This window comes from Chaetodon auriga, chromosome 16 (genome assembly GCF_051107435.1).
Source record: "Chaetodon auriga isolate fChaAug3 chromosome 16, fChaAug3.hap1, whole genome shotgun sequence".
In the NCBI taxonomy this organism is placed as follows: Eukaryota; Metazoa; Chordata; class Actinopteri; order Chaetodontiformes; family Chaetodontidae; genus Chaetodon; species Chaetodon auriga.
In genome coordinates, this window is record NC_135089.1 from 19,366,162 (window position 1) to 19,388,015 (window position 21,854).

General features: G+C 42.7%; 1 protein-coding gene across 1 annotated transcript in view; it reads left to right on the forward strand.

Annotated features, from left to right (window-relative positions):
- Positions 1–975: 975 nt before the first annotated feature.
- The window catches only part of LOC143334323 (carbonic anhydrase-related protein 10-like), an 89,581-nt gene continuing 68,702 nt past the window's right edge, over positions 976–21,854 (forward strand). Inside the window, exons 1-2 of the mRNA XM_076753076.1 lie at positions 976–1,476; positions 5,334–5,408. Of these exons, the coding sequence (XP_076609191.1) occupies positions 1,416–1,476; positions 5,334–5,408 (136 nt within the window). The 5' untranslated portion in view covers positions 976–1,415. The remainder of the gene's footprint in view (positions 1,477–5,333; positions 5,409–21,854) is intronic.

Below are 21,854 nucleotides of genomic sequence, written 5' to 3' on the forward strand. Positions count from 1 at the left end.
GTTTCATTCATCCTTCCCCCTGAAGGGGGAAGTCTCTCTGTGCTCACCTTAAATCTCATTTTAACACCTGGATGTACATGCAGGATTGATGACATCACGACTTGTCTGAAGCCAATCATGGTCCACTATACTTTCAGTGACCTCCGTGTCTTCAGATATGGGTCCTGACGCAGTCACCATGGCCTTCGGGAGCCCTGGGAGAAATGCCTGTGTGCCGTCCGTTACACAAAAACAATAATAAATATATCCAGGGTCATCTTGGAGTCCCAGTGAGCACTGATACAAGCTTAAGACTGACTCTGGATGCAGACTTTCTGAGCATACCCATATACTGTGCATACACACATGCCCCATATTCTAAATGTCAACATGTCATTATGTCACTCTTCATCCTCCATACAGTATCATGCTCAGCGTGACTGCATTAACTTCACGCATGTTTTGAGTGAAGTAACCTGTCATAAACGCTAGAGGTCACACAACGTCCACAGGAGGGACTGGCACAGTCTTTATGTAGGTCAATACCACCAAGCATTCATCATGACCGCCTGCATACAACACCGTGCATCTACAGTTGGTTGCTCTGAGACTATGTCATTATATTATTGGAGATAAAATCAAACACTGTACTGAGTGATTTATCTATTTTATCAGTAAAAAGTAAGATTATGACTGATGAGTTTCCTTTTTTTATTTGGAATAAAATGTTTGAATCTGGCAGTGTTTGCTTGACTTGTATAAACTGTCACTCTTACAGTTTCTTTGGAGGTTTTCTCCCTCCAAACTACGACTTTGTGGCATCAGAAGCACTTTTCACGGTTTCCCAATCATTTCTGAACTTGAATGTTTGTTCCTTGCTGATATTTTGTGTTTGTTCAGCTAAAAGACGGGGATGACGTTTTTCTTTTTTCTTTTTACTTCTCATAGATGCAATCTGTCATCACACAATGTGATGAATATGTTGTCTCTCTCTGTAGGTCTGTGCGCCCTCGGTGCGCTTTGCGTCGTCAGTGAAGTTGCCTGATCCGCTGCTGACGAACGAGCGGTGCGCCACGAACATCCACCCGCTCCAGAGGAAAAAAACGACAAGAAGAAAATGCTTCATGAACGCCTTTCACAGCTGAAATGTCTTCAGGGTGGACAGATACAGAGATAGATGCATGACAGACGTGCGCAAAAACATCGAAATGTTACATGAGCGCCAAACCGAGAAGCGAAGGTGGACGATGCTGTGAGGACGGATCTCCTGCGAGGCTTCAGAGCATCTCTGCGCTCCACGGGGGAGAGACGGGGACAAGAGGAACCGAAGAAGAGGGAGAAAAATGTTCAAAGTTAGGCCGTGTCGTCCACAAGTGCGACCCCGCAAAGCGCCGTCCCGCAACAGCTGCAGAAAATGAGCATGAATTGAACGAAGAATGCATGTCGTTTGGGATATATCTGTGATTTTGCAAACATATATCATCTGCACGTCATCAGGTAAGACGCCAAGAAGGAACTATGGTCCTTCAAAAGCATTAGAACAACATAGAAATGTCCTGCAGTGGAAGATTCAGTTGGAATATAAAATACTGAAATAAAGAAAATGAATGAAAATGTTGCAGTGGTGCCGTCACTTACAATAAGTCACCATGAAGTTGGCGACTTATAGAAGCTAGAGGAATACTGTGGGCCCTATAATTATTATAGTGATCTTTCAGTATTTATTTAGAATTGCCAGAATTTAGTCCTCATTTCAAGTCAGACACCTCATCTGCCTGTCATCGCCCACTCATCTCACTTTCTACATGGAGTGTGTAGCTGACAGTATTCATGTCAACAGGCTCTTTGCACAAAGAGACACACAGTACCACCTCAGTCACTGCACACTGGTGAGATTCAAAACCACTGAGATGATTGAATTCATGCCTCAGTGCTCACACTTCATAACCCAGCACTTTGATCAGTCGCCTCTCATGCATGCTGGATGCGCTCACACTCACAAACACATACACACAGACCATAGTACAGTACATACTTCACACACAGGATGACTGTAACACAGTAAATGTAAATAGTTCATGAACATCGCTGTCAAGGAGCTCATACGGTCGTGCCAGAGAGGCAAATATCCATTTAGTCATATACACACAGTGATTCCCCACAATGGGATGAGTCAAGACTTCCTACTCATCACTGCTGAAGCTGCCAGCCTCAGTTTCCTAACAGAACACTGTGGTTTGAAATGTTAGTAGTCATGTTTTCATGCTGATATGTGGATATCAAGAGCCCGGCAATATCATTTCTTGATAACTAACTGACCACACTTCAACAGTCGTCCACAGGAAACTAACTCAAAAATTCAGTTGTAGTTTTTTTTTTGTTTTTTTTTTTGTAGCTGTTATCAATTGTTATTATATCTTATTTTATTGGGAAGAGACAGTGTAGATACAAACAGAAAACATGGGGGGAGAAAGAGTGTATGCCATGTAGTTATATAGTATGCTTCAAAATCACCTTAGGACACTCAAACATCAAATACTTAAAAAGACACATTGCTGTTCATTTTGTGAATGTTATCTCGCAGCTATTCAGCACGGCACCTCCAGAAAGTTGAAGCATCTGCAAGAGGGAATACAACAAGAAATGGCAGCAGCTGACATATCCGGACTAGTATGAGATAAGCTCCGAAAACAGTCCTACAATTCCCATAATGCAAGTAGATAACATCTTTCATCAGATGTCTGCCACACAGATGCCCATATATTAACCTCTAAGTGCCCTTTTTGTTACAGTGATGATGTCAGCGGTGAACCCAGGTGAAATAATTATTTTTGTGTTGTCATCCAAATGTCAAGTCCATTGGCTGAGCGGGAACGTGTGGGTGGGGCCAGCAGGAGAAACACTGGAGCACCTTGTACAACTGTTTTCACAGGCTGAGTCACCCCATGACCAGTTTAACCTTTACGTGTAAAACCAGTGGAAGGTCCCTTTAAATACTGTGGGCTGATTTTAAAAGCAACATACTGACAAACACACAGTATTCTCTGTTGATGTGTTGGAGCCCGTGTGATCAACATTCCCGTCGACTGGGTTAAGTTAGCAGCGAGGGGAGCTACTTTTAGAAAATATTAGAGGGTGACACAGTGTGAAATTTTCCTCTTCTGCCCAGCTTAGCCCTGATTTATTATCTTCGTCCTGCTTCTGTGGGTTTTGTCATTGCAGCTCTGTCTCATCCCATTTCTGACACTTTTACTTCTAGACTCTTGGTCATTTTATTGCATGCTAATTATTAGAGGGCTTGTATGAAAAAAACAAAGTGAGTATGAGCGTCTGCCTTTGACTTTTCACATCTTTAGTTACAGTGTCTGTCTCCATTTGCTGGTCAGGTGATATAGCAATTCAATCAAAATATCTCTCTCCTCTCCACATGCAAAGAGATTATACAGTCTGATGTTTTGTTCTAAATGAAACTGTCCAACAGCACACACAAGTACAGCTGAAACAATTAGTTGAGTAATCGTTTAGTCGGCTGACAAAAAAATTAATAGCCAATGATTTTGAATGTATTTAAATGCAAAGAGGCCAATACTTCATGCTTCCAGCTTCTCAAATGTGAGGATTTGCTGCTTTTCCTTTTATTTATTTTATTTATATTTGGACAAACAAACATGTTGAAGGTGTCACTCAGGCTCAGGCATTTCTTACTATTTCCATTTTTTTTTTTCAAAAAACAGTAAATCCATAAATCAAGAAAATAATCATCAGATTAATCCAGAGTGAAAACCATCATTTGCAGAACAGCTCAAAACGAGCTCCACCTCAAGCAGCTACAACAGCAAAATCCTGCTCTTACGTTAATGCTTGAGGAATAACAGTAACCGTGGGGACATTTTCCTGCTCCATACTTTTACTTAAGTAACATTTTCAAAGCAGGACATTGAATTTTGAAAGAGTGTTTACAGTGTTATATTGCATGGTACTTTCATTTCTGTAAAGGATCTATATACCTCCTGCATAACCACCAGTCCATTCAATTCAGGAGTCTGCAGTCTTACTGCTTACTTACTGTTTGGTTCATGTGACCTGGTTTACGTTGGTGCAACACAAACTCTTCCATTCAGATCCACCTGTCAGATCCCGGCGGCTCTGTTTTAATTGTGCTGCTGCTGCCAGGCAGGCGGATTGGATGGCAAAGGAGCTGCAGAACAGTGGCAGCCTGAGGCCAGACACACAGGACACAAAGTGTGAAGTCATGTGTACCGCAGGCGGCTGTGCACACCAGTCCAGACCCACCACTGGGACTCACTCCACCCATCCCACGTGAACTATCTCCATTTTGACCTACTTTGAAAGCTTCATTACAAATCTATTCAGGTTTAAACCTACAATATATGACATCGGTGTACATTTATTACAAGTAAAACAACACGGGAATACTTATTTTCTGCTGGTATGGTTTATGAATACAACTTTGACATGTCCTACTTTTTACTTTTCCTGGGAGACAGTTCGGGATGTGTTAGAAGGGGCTGGAGTTGGTTAGCCTCTATCAAAAGAGGGATGACTCATTTCATGACCATGTTTGTTGCTGACTTTCTAACATTAGCCACTGGTAGGCTGGTTTTATGCTGTAGAGCAGCTTGTGAGGACAGCAACAAAATCCAGACCACCTTAAGAGTATTCTGAAGTTAAGGTTAAGATAACAGGCGTCAGTGTCTGAGTTAGCCAAGTCATGTGAGTATCTCTCTAAAGACCTATTGGCACGGGCTACCTGGGCACCTCTTATTGTAATTTAATCCCGTGCAAATCTGCCATGTCCGTAATTTGTAAGTCAAACTTCCACCACTAATTGCTTTTCATATTTTGCAAACACAGAAGTCATGAGATAATAATAATCCCACTTGAATCGGTATCTCAGTGCTTTGTGACTGTCAGGATGATGGCGATAATGATTAGAAAATAATGTTGACTATTAACTTTTATTTGCTTTAACATTAATTTAATTAAAGTCACACTATGGCTCCAGTTTTGCTCCCAGTGCGACTTTACCGACCACTTTCTCTTTTCAATGCTCCTTGAGAGAATCCAGAGTGGATTTTTATGAATTGACAATCCCCATTACTGAACTTCATGGGTGAGGGTTTAGTCATTGCTTGTTCTGAGTGCATTTCTTTCTTTTCTTTTATCTTTCTCTTCATACTCCCTTCCTTTGCCATTGCAGTTAATGGGAGCTTCCATATCAGAGTATTCTTAAAACCACCAAAGCAACATGTGAAAAAAAAAACAAAACAAAAAAAGCACATTTCATTTGCTAAAAAATTGTTTCCTGCTTCTGTCTGTCTTCCTCCCTGCAGCTCAGCCTATTACATCCAAGCTTGATGAGAGTTGGTGGGCGTATAAGGACGTTGTCCAGGGAAGCTTTGTTCCAGGTAATCGACCATTGCCCAGCACACACACAATATGGTGTCAAAACCAACACATGGTAAAAGGTTTGACAATTTAGAAGGGATGACCATCCCTTTTCACGTCATGGCTAAAATTCATTCAGTTTGAGCTTGCTCACAGCTGTCCATCAGTCTGTGGTGGTTGAGGTTGATAGTAAAGTATGAGGTGAGATACCGTGTCCAGTGGATGTTCCAGATCACTTCAACACAGCTCATCTCTTAATGAAATGCTTTGGGAAGTCAAAGTGAGACCTGTTATGAAATGTGGAAATGTGGAAAAGCGCTTACCAGCTTTTTATCCTGTTAGATAGAACTAACAAATCAGAGAACACTGAATCACTAATCTCCACAGCTTTTTAAGTCCACTTGATCAGAAACTGTCCATCAAGAGCCCAATAAAACCTCAGATTTGTATTATATGTGACTAGACTGCAATAGAATTTAGAAAAGAATACTTCTGTCCTCTATCTCCTTTCCCTCCAAGCAGCTCCTGTACCACTGGGTGCACTGCACAATACGAAGCAGATTTAAGTGCAAATGTCCTTGCTCACTCTTAGGAAAGCTTTTTCATGGAAATGTAAGGGGACAGTTTAGTTCTGTCATTCATGCCACGACAGTGTAGACTGGAGCTCATGTCCCTTTTATGCCACGGACGACATTAGTGTCTTCCTAGATGGTCACTCTTAGTCAGGACATCTACGGTGCACTGCAGCATGGTTTTATTTAAATAGTTCTGCCCATCAGCGCTATCACTTATGATGACACTGTAGTTACCAAAGTCCAGACAGGTTGTAAGAAATGTGACGAACATGTGGATGGTGGTGTGAAACAGCTCCACAAGGAGACCAAAACAAAGACATGTTATGAAGCATAACTCGGAGTGACATTCTAAAGCCGCAGTTTGATGGATGTTTGATGCTGCATGTATGTACAATCTTCTGTTAGTCAGGAGTCACTAAAATGTTCATTTTTTGTAATATGTCGTGTGTGTTTTATTTAATTATGATGTAGTATGGATTTGGGACAGCTTTCAAGGACCGCACACTGCATACAATACATTGCATTTCCTGTGGCTGTTTTACAAGAAAAGACAGTTCTTGATTCACTGTCTGAACACTTTTAATGTGAAGCAGTGCCGTGGCATTCATGCATGGTTTCCTGCATATTGTGAATGTGTGGAGGCACACACTAATGAAATCTGCTACATGCATATAAAAACAATCATTACTGAATGGAAATAAATAGGTATTGTTGGAAAAATTGTATCGACAATGGAGCATAATATAATGGAAATCTTTTTTTATTGTGCGCTACTGCTTCCTGTGTTGGTGAGTTGGTGGGCTTGTCTAAGCCTCTCAGTATCGCTAAAAAGTTCATTCATATAAGACTAATGTCCAGTGATTCATGCCCAGTGTTAGCACTCTGAGTAGTGCAGGAAGCGGCGTGACGCAGAGAGTCAGGGTGTGGAAGTCAGGGTGGTGGATGGCTGGGTTGATGTTCATGTGGCAGACCCAGGTTTATGTCCTGTCACATTCCAGTCGTCAGCTTTTTAAACCATAACTACAGCTCTTCCCTTTTCCCACACGCAGACTGATGCAGGATTTTGCAGAATCATGCGGTACAAACAGCCTGTCTCGGGCTGACATAAGGGGCAGCAATCAGACAGTGCATTCGGAAATGAATCTGGAGATGATGTAGATGAGGGACTCTTCCTACACCTCTACACTTCATGTTGTCACATGCAATTAATTAACCTGAGCCGTATTAATGATGTTGTTGAGACACTGCGTCTGATCTGCTTCTCTGTGGCTCATCATATATAGAAAAGGGACCAAGATCAAGATCATTTATTTATAATTACTTTGAAATCAAGTGAGTTTAATTTGGAGTTACACTTTCATTTCCCGTTTTAGAAGGAGATCGAAATATTTCCAAACAAAGGTGTATGTGTGTGTGTGTGTGCATGTGTGAAGGGTGTGACAGGCCTTCGGGGAAATTTGAGACTGACAGTAGGCTCATCACATCAGTGAGCGTAGCCTGGCTTTGACTACAGCTTCTTCACCCTCAGTCTACTTTCACACTGCACTTTTCTTCCTGCTTTGTGTTAGTGCTGTGCCAGCACAGGAGAAATGTCTGCTTCAAGCTGTTTTGGGGGAATGAAGTGGGAATACAGTCAGCAAAAAAGAAAAACTATGGTATTCAAAACTCAGGTCACTGATGGCTGTCATCTTGTGCTTACTCTTTCTGTGATCACCTTTGCAGCCACATGAGGCACACAAGCGATTGGCTGAGATAAGACGGACAAAACTGTGGTTGTTTTCACAAGTGAAACAGTGAGAGATGGGTGTTTGCCAGCCTCACAGCAGCAACAGAAATCAGTATTCCCTCTTGAGTGAGAGTACTGCGAGATGGCCCAGCAGAGTTTGCAGGGAAGGAGACTGAGCACCAATGATGCAACTTCAGCGCTACTTTGCCGTAAACACTGAGGTGCACAGAATGATAGATAAAAGGAGGGAGAGAGGAAGGAGCCTGGCAATGCTACTGTGGTTCGCCTGTGAGCTATTACTTTGGCACCGTGAAATAAAAAACTAAATATAACACAAGATACAGTATGCACCACAGATGGCATGGAACAATTGAGAGTGTTTGGCAGGCGTAGATAGCAACATGCATATCTGCTCCTCTACTTCATTTCATGGGTTCATTCAACAGCAGTGACTGAGGTAGAAACACCTTTAGGATTAGTGGGGTTCAGCTCTACCTGGTTGCTCCTGTACCCCCCTCAACCACTCCTCCAGTCCCTGATGCCACCTGACATCACTGGATGGAAAATTTATTTAAAGCAGGGGATACATTAGCCCTGTTTGGGACTGTCTCATCCACTGTGTGGGAGACAGTCCCGGAAGGTCCCATAGAAAAGCTCAGGGAGGCGGCTGTGCGCTGCTCTTTATCAGAGGCGGGCCGGATAATCAGACATTCTTTTGTAAAATCCAACGGTTAGTCCTCATCCTTGAAGCCATTTATCTCTGGAAAAAAAAAAACAATTGAAAACTGTAACAATAACCACAAATCTCACCTTTGTGTTGCTTGTGAAAATAAGTATTCAAGTGCGGCCTCTTCGTTGTCTCCTTGTGGTGCACCCAGCCATAATGAGCTCATTACTGTCCCCTGAGACTGGAGGACTGAAAACACCCACTGGCACCTGACAGTTAGTGAGAATCGCAGTTATAGTGGTTGTTTTTTCTCCCAGTGGCCACAAGAGGCAACAATGAGCCCAATCTACCCTCAAAGTCAACTTTATTGTCGATTTTGCAATATGTACAGGGAAAAACAAGACAACAACAGAGATAAAACAAGACAGCAAGTACAAGAAATATAAGAAGTACCATGGTGAATAACTACCATATATATACACAATGTAATGCAAATACAGTGAGTCCATAGTGAGCAGATAGCAGCAGATTTATTTTACAGTCTCTTAAAGTATAAAGTGGCAGGTGTTGGGTGTGGATGTGTATGTGAGGTGATGGGGGGTGAGGGGATTGCAGTCCAGTCTTTTGGGGAGTCAGAGGGGAGAGGTGGGAGAGATTTCAGCTTCCTGACCGCCTGGTGGATGAAGCTGTCACTCAGCCTGGTGGAGCTCACGCAGAGGCTCCAGTACCTTCTCCTCAGATGGTGGGAGGCTGAAGATGCTGAGTGAGGGATGGGTTGAGTCGCCCACAGTGCTGATTGCTTTGTGGGTAAAGCAGGTGTTGGAGATGTCCAGGACGGAGGGCAGTGAGGCACTAACGATCCCACCAGCTGTATTCACTATGCGCTGCAGAGTCTTGTGGTTGGAGGCAGTGCAGCTCCCATACCACACTGTGATGCAGCTGGTTAGGATACTTTCAGTGGTGGTTGCTTAGGTGTGGGTTCTCTGGATGTCAAGAACAATCTCCTCTGTTTTCCCCACATTCAGGGAGAGATTGTTGCCTCTGCACCACATGACCAATTGGTTCACCTTGTTCCTTCTTGCGGATGAGACCCACCACAGTCGTGTCATCCTCAAACTGTATGAAGTATTTGGCGCTGTAGTTTGGTGCACAGTCATGGGTCAGCAAAGTGAAGATCAGGGGACTGAGCACACATCCTTGGGGAACTCCTGTGCTCAGGCTCATTTGGTGAAACGTACAGCTTGTGATCTCACAGTGAGAAACTCCAGCAAACCAATTACAAGAGACACAAAGGTGAGACCTTTGCTTTATTGAAGTAGGCTCACACCTTCAGCGCGCTGGTTGTGTGCATCCTCAGAACTTGACTGTGCAGGAGTCAATTTAGCACATGACCAGTGTGAAAGAAGTCCAGCAGACTGCAGGCAGAGCAAAAGGCATTAATTAATGTTAACGTTTTAAAGACAAAATAATTAAGCTTGCTGATGCTTCTGTTTCACATTTTGGAGAATGCATCCATTTGAAGAGAGTAAGATGAGAAGATAGATAATGTGAATGACATCCAATCCGCAGGCTTTTGCACCTGACCTTAATATGTGCTTTCATTTTATTGATTCTCTCCACATTGTGATCGGATCTCAGTGTGGAAATGATTCAGACATGGCTGACAGAAAGTTCCACAAACATGATGCGTTCCAGATAAAAAAAAAAAAAAAAACTTTCTTTTTTGTGAAGGAAAACTTGCAAGCTATTACTGCTAGTTTGTGCCAGGCAGTTTAAGGTTAATATGAGGCTTCAGCAGTCTGACTTAATCAACGTTGATATCTGTCAAAGGAACAGTCTTTTAGTAAGAAATTCCCTCTTTGTATTTCCCTGAACAGCGTTTCCCTGAGCTGCAGTGGAGGGATAGTCACAGCAAGAGCAAATTTCAGACTAAAAAGAAGATACTTGTCTGATTTTTTTATTCAACTCAAACTGCTGAAGCCTCATACTGCATGTCCTTCAGATAAACTTTGGACTGTGGACTTTGTCCCCCATCACTTCCATTGGATACACATTAGGAAGGATGTGAGCCTATCCTTGGAGGTTGCATTTACACCTGGCTGAGACCTGATCACAATATGAGCCAGACCTCCTCCAGATGTGCTGATTCCATCTGCTTATATTTACACCAGCAATTACATTTACACCATTTCTTTTTATCCAGATTGGATATGATCACATCTTAATGACAGGTGTAAATGAGCTCTGTGTCAGTTGTTGCTAATTAACAACATCAGTGCTGAAGAGGCCAACATGTGTAATGAATGTGGTCTCTGCAAGCCATTGAAATCAACATTTCATATGTTCTGCTGCTCATCTCATTTCCACGTTGTAGCCTTCGCAGCTATCTAAAAAGTACAGATCTCCATCAAAACTTTGAGTGTGCCTACCATGTAGTTCAATCATCCAGTGAGTAAGCTCTGATGACACATAAGATGCCGGATTTGGAGCTTTCATGTGGGTCTGCAGCATCTGAAATCATTGAGTGTCCATGGCCACTGGTCAACAATGTTGCTTAGTCCTAATTTTATCTTATTTTAATTCATTTTTCAATTCTATTCAGCTCATGTCATTCACTGTTTGTCTATCCTGCCTAAGTGCCCGCTGTTCTTCCTCTCCTTCTGTCAATGCACCTCCCATCTCCCCGTCTTCCTCTGTGCCAGGCTGTAAGGGGCATCAGGTTCATTCTGTATTGTACAGTTCTTATGTATATTTGATCAAATGTGTGTCTGGTTGTCTCCCTGTCTCTTTTATCTTCTCCCTCCCCTTGCCTTTATTCTCTCTCATCTCCTCTGCCCTTTCAGCTCTTCTCCTTCTCCTCCTCTTCTGTTCCTCCTTTTCCCTGACTATTCGTGGCTCATCCACTTTTCCTTTGCCTCTTTTCCTCCAGCATCTCCTCGTCTTGTCCCCAGTCACCCATCCTTCTCTCTCCCTCTTTGTTATCCCTCTCACTTCTCTTCTCTGGCTCTATTTCCTCCAGCTCACTCTTCCTTCCAGCCTGAATGGCCTGGAGATGTTGCTATCATTCATTTGAATTTGCTTGTGACTTGAAGCCCATTCAAAACCTCAGAGGAAATCTTGACTGTGCACTAAGCATATGACTCTGATGAGACTGCTTCCTCAGTGAGCATTTACCTGGACATGTAAAAAACAGACAGTCAACGGTTGGATTACTAACCTAAAATGTCTTAGAAACAGAAATCCTCATGTCCTTGCTTCCAGCAAATTTCAAAGGCAGAGCGACGCAAGGATCAAACAAACAGAACAGACTCAGTAGACAGCAGCTCGGTGCTTGACTGAGCGAAAACTGAAATATTTAGGTTAGTATTGCAAAAGGTTTGTATGAAGACAGTTTCAAAAGGAACATTTTCTAGGTATAACCAGAAATGGAACAGATTCCACAGCAGGAGAAACAGTACATTGGATTATTAAGATTCATTACAGGTTACAGTGACAACAGTGTTACAGTGAATGACGCAGCCACTAAGGTAATAAAAGTGGCAGCAGACGAGTTTTAATGCGAAGTGTAAGTGTAGCTAAAGTGATCATTAAGCCAGAAATTAAAGCTGCATTCACAGAATGTCACATGCGAGCAGTGGAACTAGATAAAAATACAACTTTGACTGAAGGCTGAACAATTCATTGAAATATTACTGAAACTGCAGTATGGCCATCTAAATCTAAGGAGCTGCAACTTTTTGATAAAGGTATAATGTGTCACACATACCATTACTCTGTAAGTGAATGCACTGTGGTGTTGCCTCGGCCTACAACTCATATCCTCCAGATGTAAGGGAATATCCTAATACAGACCCCAGCAACAATCTCCTCATCATTTTTATGTTTTTTCAGTGAAAATTGAATGCATAAATTATCATTCACCATGACTGAACAAACACTCATTCAAACACAGCCACTGAAAACTAATATTCATGTATATTAAAAAGAAAAACAAGAAACAGGGACTTGTATGAAACATTTAGCCACTTTCATACTTGAAAGTATCATGTGTTTGATATGTTCAGACAATGGCAGAATGACTGAGAAGGCCTGTTCAGGTTCCGGGCCGCGGGCTGAGCTGAGAGTGGAGAGGTGAATGTCCACATGCATCTGAGAAAGGTATCTCAGCTTTCAAGTTCTGTATTTGTCACATGCATGGACAACAATTACAATGAAGCAGTCATTGGGAATGAACTTCTTCTTCACAGGCTCCCTCCAATAATGCTCATGTAATATGTACATAAAGAAAATTGCAGAAGTGAGAAACAAAAAAAAAAAAAAAGACATCGAGGCTAACTGATCTTGGGGTTAATCCAAAGTTCAACACAGCTATTTCCTTCCCGAAGGTTATTAATACTGGGACCCCACAGGGTTGTGTTTTGTCTCCCATACTATATACACTGTACACCAGTGAGTGTCAAGCTTCAGTCTCCACTCACACCCTTTTAACTATGCAGATGATACAGCTTTGGTGGGTTCCTAAAGCCTGACAACTCATCCTTCGGTGATTTTGAGGAAAAGGTAGGGAACCTCAGTAAATGGTGTTCTGATTTGGCCTGATTTGTGTGATTGGTAGCATACACCGACAGCAACAACAACAAAGAGGCTGCAGCCCCCGATCAAGATGGCGAGTGGGGCCATTGGGTGTGATCAGATGTCAGCTGCTCAGTTGTGTAAAGACCTCATTCTTATTAAGGCTGAGTGCATCCTCAGTGACCCCACTCACCATCTACACATCAGGCTCCCAATAAACTGGGAAAAGGAAGGATTCTGCGAAGGAAAATAAGAACAACCAGGTTTAACAAGTCTTCTCTTCCTTCAGCAATCAGACTGTTAATGAGAAGGACAGCACAAAGGCAAAGGATTTGATGGAACTTTTTGGTAAGGGCTATGTGCAATAAGTGCTTGGTGTGATACATTGATTTGTTGATTATAATGCTGATGTAGAGTTTGTTTCTAATGGATCATCTAAAATTGTGTGTGTGTGTGTGTGTATGTATGAGCCTATGCTAGAGGAGGGGTGCTTGGAAATGCCCTCTCTATGTGAATGTATGCATACATGGGCATACGTGTGTATGTATGGGTGTGTGAGAGTGTGTGTATGTGAGGGAAATGGAAGCTGTTGCCTTGACCTCGACATTCACATCAGCCTCAGCTAATTTGTGTTTAGTGCTAATTAGCAATTATTAGCGGTGTGCTAACAGTCTAAGCTATGGCAGTGAAAATGAGAAATATTATACCATCTAAACATCAGCATGTTAGTATTTCATTCTCTGTGTGTTAGCATGCTGACATTAGCATTTAGCTCAAATTCACTGCTGTGGTTAAGTACAGCCTCACAGAGCTGCTAGCATGGCTGTGCACGCATCCTGTTAATCTCTCCCTCACAAGTCTGTATGGAAGACTATGAGAGGACATCCATTCCACTTATCTGGGGCCAGGTCACATTGGCAGCAGGACACGCAAGGTAGTCCAGACGTCCCTCTCAACAGTAATGTGTTCCTCCCCCTCCTGGGGGATTCCGAGGCCTTTCCAGGCCAGATGGGATATAGAATCCCTCCCATGTGGTCTGTCCCATGGCTCCTACCAGTTGGATGTACCTGGAAAACCTCCACTCAAAGACAAAGCGGCTCCTGTTGCCTTCCACCTTACTTACAGTGCACCCAACCCTAATGTCTATCCCTTCAGGTGGTGGACCCACAGGATGGAGCCTCCACGTAATTCTTTTGGAATGCCCCATGGGTCATGGCCTGACCACCAGGACCTCACTGGTACGCTTACCTGCCAGGTCTGGCACCAGGAGGTGTTTCCCTGTTTGAGGCCCTGTTGGTCCTTCTTGGCTGATTCATATAGGGCTTGTGAGTCACTCTTCCTCTGGCCCCTCCCATGGGACCAGTTTGCCTTGGGAGACCCTCCCAGGAGCCACTGCTACATCACAGCTACAACATGCAGACACCTCCTCCAAATCCAGATTTTTTATTGCCCTTTTAATGTCCAAAACATGTACAATGGAGGAGTAAGTGAGGTCAGCCTTGATTTCACATTAAATGATTAAATTCCAAAACCCTATTCTGAGCGCAGAAGATATAGTCAAACCTGAATAAATAGCTTCATTACACAACAGTCACAGAACACAAATAATTTTTCCTCTTACTGAAACTCATATTGCCAATATTATGGTTATCTGTGGTTTCTTTCAACATTTTTGTTCCACAGCCTTGCAGTTTTTAAACATTGCAAACTGGATTTAAAGATGCTTCAAATTCGGACATTTTTGGCTGCAAAATGGCAAGAGTGGATTCTGTGTTCCCTTCAAAGTTTTAGTTTCTTGGCTTTCTTGGTGCGGCAGACTGAATATATTGTCAAACTGCCATTCTCTCATCCGGAGTTTTCTTCAACACACAAGTTGTCTGCCCAGCATTGTCAGAGGTAGCAAAGTGTGTGTTTGTTGCTTTTGCCAAGGTACCAATCTCTGAAAGGGATGTTGAGGTAAGGTAGAATGAAAACAAGTCTATTTTTGTTTCAGACATGCTGTGTGCCAAAGAAAGTGACGGACCTTTAAAGGTACAATGTGTAAGATGTGGCCTGAATTTTAGTTTAAAACATTAAAAAAATGAAGTAACACTATCAACAGAATGTGAAGAAATAACAGTTTTGACATCATGTCGAAGATGTTTATGTATTGTGTTGCAGAGGAATCTACTGAACTTAGCAACCAGCTAGCTGCTGCCTGTCCTTCAACCCGGCGCCAACCTCTGCTGTAGTTAGATGCAATATTTAAACTACGTTACTACTCCATATAAAATGAGAACAATTTCACATTACCTTGTTGGTGAACACATGCTTCTTTCGTCTCTCTTATTTCCTAAGTGGTGTTGGTCGTTTCCTCATGGAAAGTTGGAAACAAATGCAGTGTCCTGTGTACAGTACAGTAGTTCTGAGGAAAATGGAATGCAATCCAGTTGTTGGCACCAACAATAATACCACTTGGAAACACTGTGGGGGAGGGTCACTTAAAGCAAATGTCAGGTAAATGATAAATTGAGTGGCGTGTCTGTCCTGCCAACTCTGCAATCCCTCTCTCAGTCGATCTGGCATCTACGTGTTTCTTTCGACTAGAAAATTAGACTTTTCAAGTGCCTTTATATGAGCTCCTTCTCATCACATTGCCGCACATTGTCGTGGTTTTCCTCACATTTTGAATTTGTCAGAATCAAGATGGAAACAAATGAATTATGTTGAGGTGTTGAGTACAGTTGGCTCATGTTATAACAGTACAATAGTGAACAAACAGGACAGCATGTTCATGTGGTTTCTCTCACATTGCCATCGTATGCGTTTCTGTGCCGGCCTGGCCATGAGACCAAGGGTCTGAAGAGAGGAAGGAAGAAAGAAAGGATGAAGAGGAGGAGAAAGCAGGAAAAAAGTGACAGGCGTGGGTTTGGTGATGAAGAGGAGAAGAGAGAAGAAAAGCGAGAGCTCCTGGGAGCTGCCCTTTCCTCCCGATAGATCTCTACACTAGTTCTAGCTGTGAGCGTTTCTTTTGTGTCTGTGTGTGTGTGTAAGTGTGTGTGTGTGTAAGTGTGTGTGTGTGTGTCCACTGCTGGCCTTAAAGTGAGAAAGAGGGGCGGATAAAAGACGGGATGTGGAGGAGAAGGAGAGCTCAGGGGACTGGGCCAGCCTACCTTTCAGCTCTCTCCAGCAGCTATAGCCAGAAGATGATTAGAGGAAGAATTTAAGAAAGACTGGAACAGTGAAATACGTTTTTCCTCTTGTTTGCAGACTGTCTGAACGTAGAAAGGAGGATTTTTGTAATTCTGCGTTTTTTGGTTATATTTGAATTTTGTAATTTCAGGGATATTATGTCTCTCAACGAGCCAACTTCTATTATGTCAAGGCTGCCGCTTTGTTTTGCCTGACTGGCGAGGAAACTCTGGGTTTCTCATTCCTCTACTCACAGCCCCCAGGCAGTAAATCCACAGTTATAGTTAAGACCAAGTCTGATATTCAAAAAAAAAAAAAAAAACAAGAAAAAAAAGCTGAGCCTAATCATGATTTGTAAGTAAAATAATATTTTCCAATTAATTAAAGGACCAGTATTGGCATAATGTGGAATGTAATATTCCTAATTAATTATTAGTGTATAATCAGCTGCAGAGGGAGTTGGTCCGCCATGTTGCACCGCCATGTTTTTAAAATAGCAGAATGGGTTACGTGGGTGTGGGTTCTCCTACTTCCTTGGAAAGGGAGGGTGAGGCCAGGGGTGTTCACAACATACCACTGAATCCTTCACACTGGACCTTTACAGCCGCTGTGTAGAAGGAGAATCCTGCTGGTTTCGGCTGAGTGCAGTTGATGCCGCTGGTTTGGCTGTAGCACCCCTTGGTTACTGTTGCTACGCTTGTCAAGCTTCCCATTCTCAATGGCAGATGTGATATTTGCAGTGATAACTGTGGCAAATTTACCATCAAAATTCTTAGTAATTTTCCAAACAACAGACCCTTGATTTCAGGCAGAAGAAAACAAACAGTTTGTCATTCACAGTGAACATTGATATCTTCATGACTTAGCAGTGGAGTGCTCAGCACCGTTGGCTCACAGCAAGATCAGCCAGCTGGGGCCTTTCTGAGCAGAGTTTTCTCCAGGTACTCCAGCTTCTTCCCACTCCAAAGGTTTGGTTAATTGAGTGTGAATGGTTATTGGTCTCTATGTGTGTGCCCTGTGATTGACAGGCCTCCTGCCCAGTGTTGGCTGGGATCAGCTCTAGCCCCCCGTGGCCCTACAAAGGATAAGTGGGCAGAGCTACAATGTTGCTGTCTGTACAGATGTACTGATTCCGCTTATTTTGCACAACTTTCTCCAAAATAACCTACTAGCGTTATTTTTGGCTGTATATTACAGTTCTATTATGATCTGTAATAATAATATTCTCCCATAGCCTGGGCAATATCTAGTCTCTATGGCAATGTTAGTTTACCTTCTGACTGGTTTTGTCAGGATTTTGCCAACAACCTTTACCAGACACGTTTTTCCTACTTGCATGTCTCACACTGCAGATACTCTCCCATTTTAATCTGTGCAGCTGTCTGCAGGGACTCCGTGCAGGCACATGTAACCACAACCTGAAACATTTATTTAAGCTATAGTCACAGCCAGCATTTCCCATCATGCCATGCTGGACTGAATAATCTGTTAAGTTTGCTGTTTTATATTCCACGATGTGAATTGTATTCCAAGTGTTTTTACAATAGCATTTGTAGGATTTTAATATCTTGTCCCCTGTGATGAATATCATTAAAGGTTGACAGCGCTGAGCGGTAATGCGTTACGTGATAATATTACCGAAACATTATTACTAACATGTTGTATTACTTTTTTATAACTGCCAAAAGGTAATACATTACTGTAATGAGTTTACATTTGTGATGTGTTGCCTCATTACTGTGGACGGATGGATCTCTGGTTGACTTGTTTTAAAACAAGAACCCTGTAAATGAGTCCAAAATATGCTCTTATGGCTACACACATGACACGAGGAAGGTGTGGGGATGTCGTCACCCACTGATGATCCATTTAGAAGGCATGGAAATAAAGAAAGTATTGCACTGTACAGCTAGTACTGGACAGTGTTATAAATAAAGTGTAATGAAAATGTTTGTTATTCTAACACAACCCTTGGATGGCTTGGAAGCTTTAGAAAAACGTTTAACATTTAACAAACTGAACGGCAGTGGACTTCATTATTGACCCCTTTGGGATCCAACGTAGGAACTTTTCTACATGTAAAATACCCAAGAGACACAGAAAACTGTCATCACTTTCGGTTGAACGTAAACAAGGCAGGCAGTGAAAGTCACTTCTCTGAGACCTGAACGCCTCCAAAAGACACCACTCGACACCCAAAACAGCTTCCAGAAACTGTTCTTTATACAAATTTCAACTGTGCTATTGCTTCATATAGTGGAAAGCTGAGCCTAATTTGGGTTGAGGCCAATGTTTTGTTTAGCTGTTGTTTTAGGCTGCTTTGCTGTGTGTTCTGAGAAGGAAGAAATAAAAGTTGAATTTGAATATGTCTGCTCTGCCTCCCCTCTGAACCTGTTGGAGAGGATGCTGGGAGATGGCAGATAGCCCACTTGAGAGAAAGAACAGAAAAAAATAAGACGCAAAACAGACTGTATCACCTCCGGTGTGTTTGTGGAAGAGAAGGCAACTTATATTAATGTCACACCTCTTGGTGTTGTGTGTGTTAGTTGTGTATTGTGAAGATGGGGGCGTATGTCTGTACAGGATGTAATATCATTGCTGTTGTTGTTTAGTGTGTATGAGTTCCTGGCTCTCTCTCTCTCTCTCTCTGTATGTGTGTGTGTGTGTGTGTGTGTGTGTGTGTGTGTGTGAGTGAGTGAGTGAGTGAGTGAGTATGTAAGTGGTTATTTCTGTGTCTGTGTGTTTTGGGTATATAATATCACAGCTCAGGGTTGTTATTTGGGAGTGCTGCAGAGTGAGTAAGTAGGACACCAAGTTAGTGATCAGAGGAGCCTCTGCCTTGCTCTCTCGCTCCCTCTTTCTTTCTCTGCCTCACGCACGCACATGCACACACACACACCTACATACACACACACACACACACACACACACACACACACACACACACACACACACACACGCTGCTCTTATCCATATATTTTTCCCTCTTTGTCTTTGTCATACAGTTTCCCTATTTCTGTCTGTCTCATTCTCACTCTTTCTTCTTAATATCTCTCTCTGTCAGCACCTCTTGCTCTCTCTCTCTCTCTCTCTCTCTTTCTCTCTCTCTCTCTCTCACACACACACACACACACACACACACACACACACATACACACACACACACACCCTTGCAGAGACTCACAGGGCCACAGGAGAGAAAAGAAAGAAGAAAAAAGTGGAAGAAATGGAGAGAAGTAGCTAGATCTGGAGGAGGTGGAGGAGGAGGTGGAGGAGGAGGAGGAGGAGGAAACGACATTCCTCCCACGCAGTAGAGGAGATATGAGCAATTTTAGATGGAACTAAAGGAGGGATAGTGGGACAATGAGACAGGATAGAGGAAGAGAGGGAGAGAAAAAGACATAAGACGGAGCACCAGCAGCAGAGAGAAAGAGAGGGGAGAATGAAGTTATGATACTCAATCTCAATAATCTCCTGATATCATTACACATCCACATTCTCCATGCCTGATGGCCGCCCGCTACATTTCTTGCAATTACTCACCGCCGTAACGACATTAAAGCTAATGCTGCCGGTGATTATGGCATCGTTGCTATTTGTTCTTATTTAGCCGGGCTGCCGCAGGCTGCTGTAATGGATGGGCACATGCTCGCCGAGACGACGTGTTTGCTGTAGTTAAAAATTCCAATGAATTCATTAGCCTCTAATGTAGCAGAGCTGAGATGAGATGAGGGGCTCACCAGGTACAAAGTGCTGATGACTAGAAAGAGAGGACGGTAGTGTTATTTTCAGAAGGGTTTTAGGACTTTAGCTGCAGCTGTAATCTACAGCTCCTTACTGTAAATGAGCAGGTTAATATGAGGGTTGAACCTGTGACCTTTATTCATTACTTAAATGTCAGGCTCAAGTAGTGCTAAGTTATTTATTTAAATTCAATTGAGCAAGACAATTGGATGAATATGTTTAAAGGTTAATGATATTTCGTCATTTCTGTAGTGTCAATGCGTGTATTACCATCAGCCTGTTTTCATGTGCATCTTCAAGTAGAAACCTGGAAGAAAACCTGAGCTGAGCTTTCACACCAGCCTGAACAAAGCGAACTAAACAGGAAAACGCTGCAGGGTTCATTTGAAATGAATCAAACAGGTTAGATGTCTACTTGCCTTCTCCCTTAATAAGTAGATGAGACGCATTTGAAAATGTAACTTTGTGTAACAATTGTTTGATTAAAACAATGGAAAATGGGAATTCAACTGTAGGAAAAGACCAGAATCGCTGTTTGCTCTCTTGCTTATAGGTGTTTATTCTCTATTTGTTGTCTCTGGAGAACAGCAGCAGCATAGACAGCAACAAAGACATCAGGGTTTTTATTGTGTCAGCTACATGCGTGCCCGAGGATGTCTGAGCCCTTACAAGCTGAAAGGGAGCTGAAATTGTCCAGTATGAGACACATGTGGGACTCATTTCAGTCACAGAGCTCCGGAAACCGAAGAAGGAGTGACGGTCTAGTGTGTCATCACTCCTCTTTGAGATGGCCCTTCAGGTGCTGTCTCAAAGAAAAGTGTCCCACTGCTAATTTCAGATGCTGAGGGAACATCGAGCCAGCCGGCCACCGGGGGCACCCATAGGAGAGTAGAATGTGAATCGACACTCGAGTGCAACTCAAAGAGCCTCAAAGTCCAAGCGGAGAGGCCGCTGCATATGCCTTTTGCTGCATGCTGTGTGCTGGTTGTGAGACGGTTGCTCATCTGGCTGCCACTGTGCACAGAATTTACAAAGAAAGACAAGGGTAGAGGGAAAGTGGTGACATGGCCCCCTCACTTTTCAAAATCACGGTTTTGTCCATCTTACATTTTGTAATTTTAAGCCCAAAATCTCTGCAGACACAGCCTGCGTTCTTGCTGCCCATACATGTACACTCATTTAGATGACTGTCAGTTATTACCATGCACTCACAGCAATGAGCTTTATCCTTCAAAGCTCTTTTACTTGCATCTGAGCAAACCTTTTTTGGAAAGGAGTACTGCAGTGATTTTTTATTTCACTTCCATAAAGCTGGGCACTCACAAGAGACAGAGCAAAAAGAATAGTCAAAATTAAAGCAGCAGAAACTGAGGTACCCTGACTCTGAGCTCCGACTATGTACTGTCCTTTGTTAGACCCTTGATGAGATCAGGGTTATTTTCTCAAACTAATGAAATCTCCCTCAGAAGATATTATATGACCGCTAAGTACTGATGAGTGAAGTGAACTTTATGTGTAGAATAAGTGCCCCTTTAATCAGTGCAGATGTTTACACCAGCTGTGCTTATTCTGAATGTAGCATTCTCTATGCCAGTATTATTCAGGTTATAGGAGCACTCTTTGGACAGCACATTTGGAATGCAGCTCCATTTGCGTTTTTACTGCAGTTTGCGACACACGGCTTCTTGCCTGTTGTCAGTGTGTTGTCTAGCCGACAATTTGCATGGCGGGGGTTGAGATGCATGGAGATGCAAAAGAGAATCCCATTTCTGGTTGGAAGGAGCAACACACTGATTTTTAAACCTTCCGAAAGACTTGGGTATCAACAGGTTTTAGGACGTGCGCAAATATGGGAATGACAACCTTTTCACAAGAAGGTGGCTGAACGTATGAAAGAGGGAGGCTGTGTTCGTTAATCAGAGTATGCACAGCTACATATATAGGGGGATATTAGTAGAATATTAACGTTCATTAGACATATGAAAAGCTTAGAAGGAATGTTGTCTTTTTC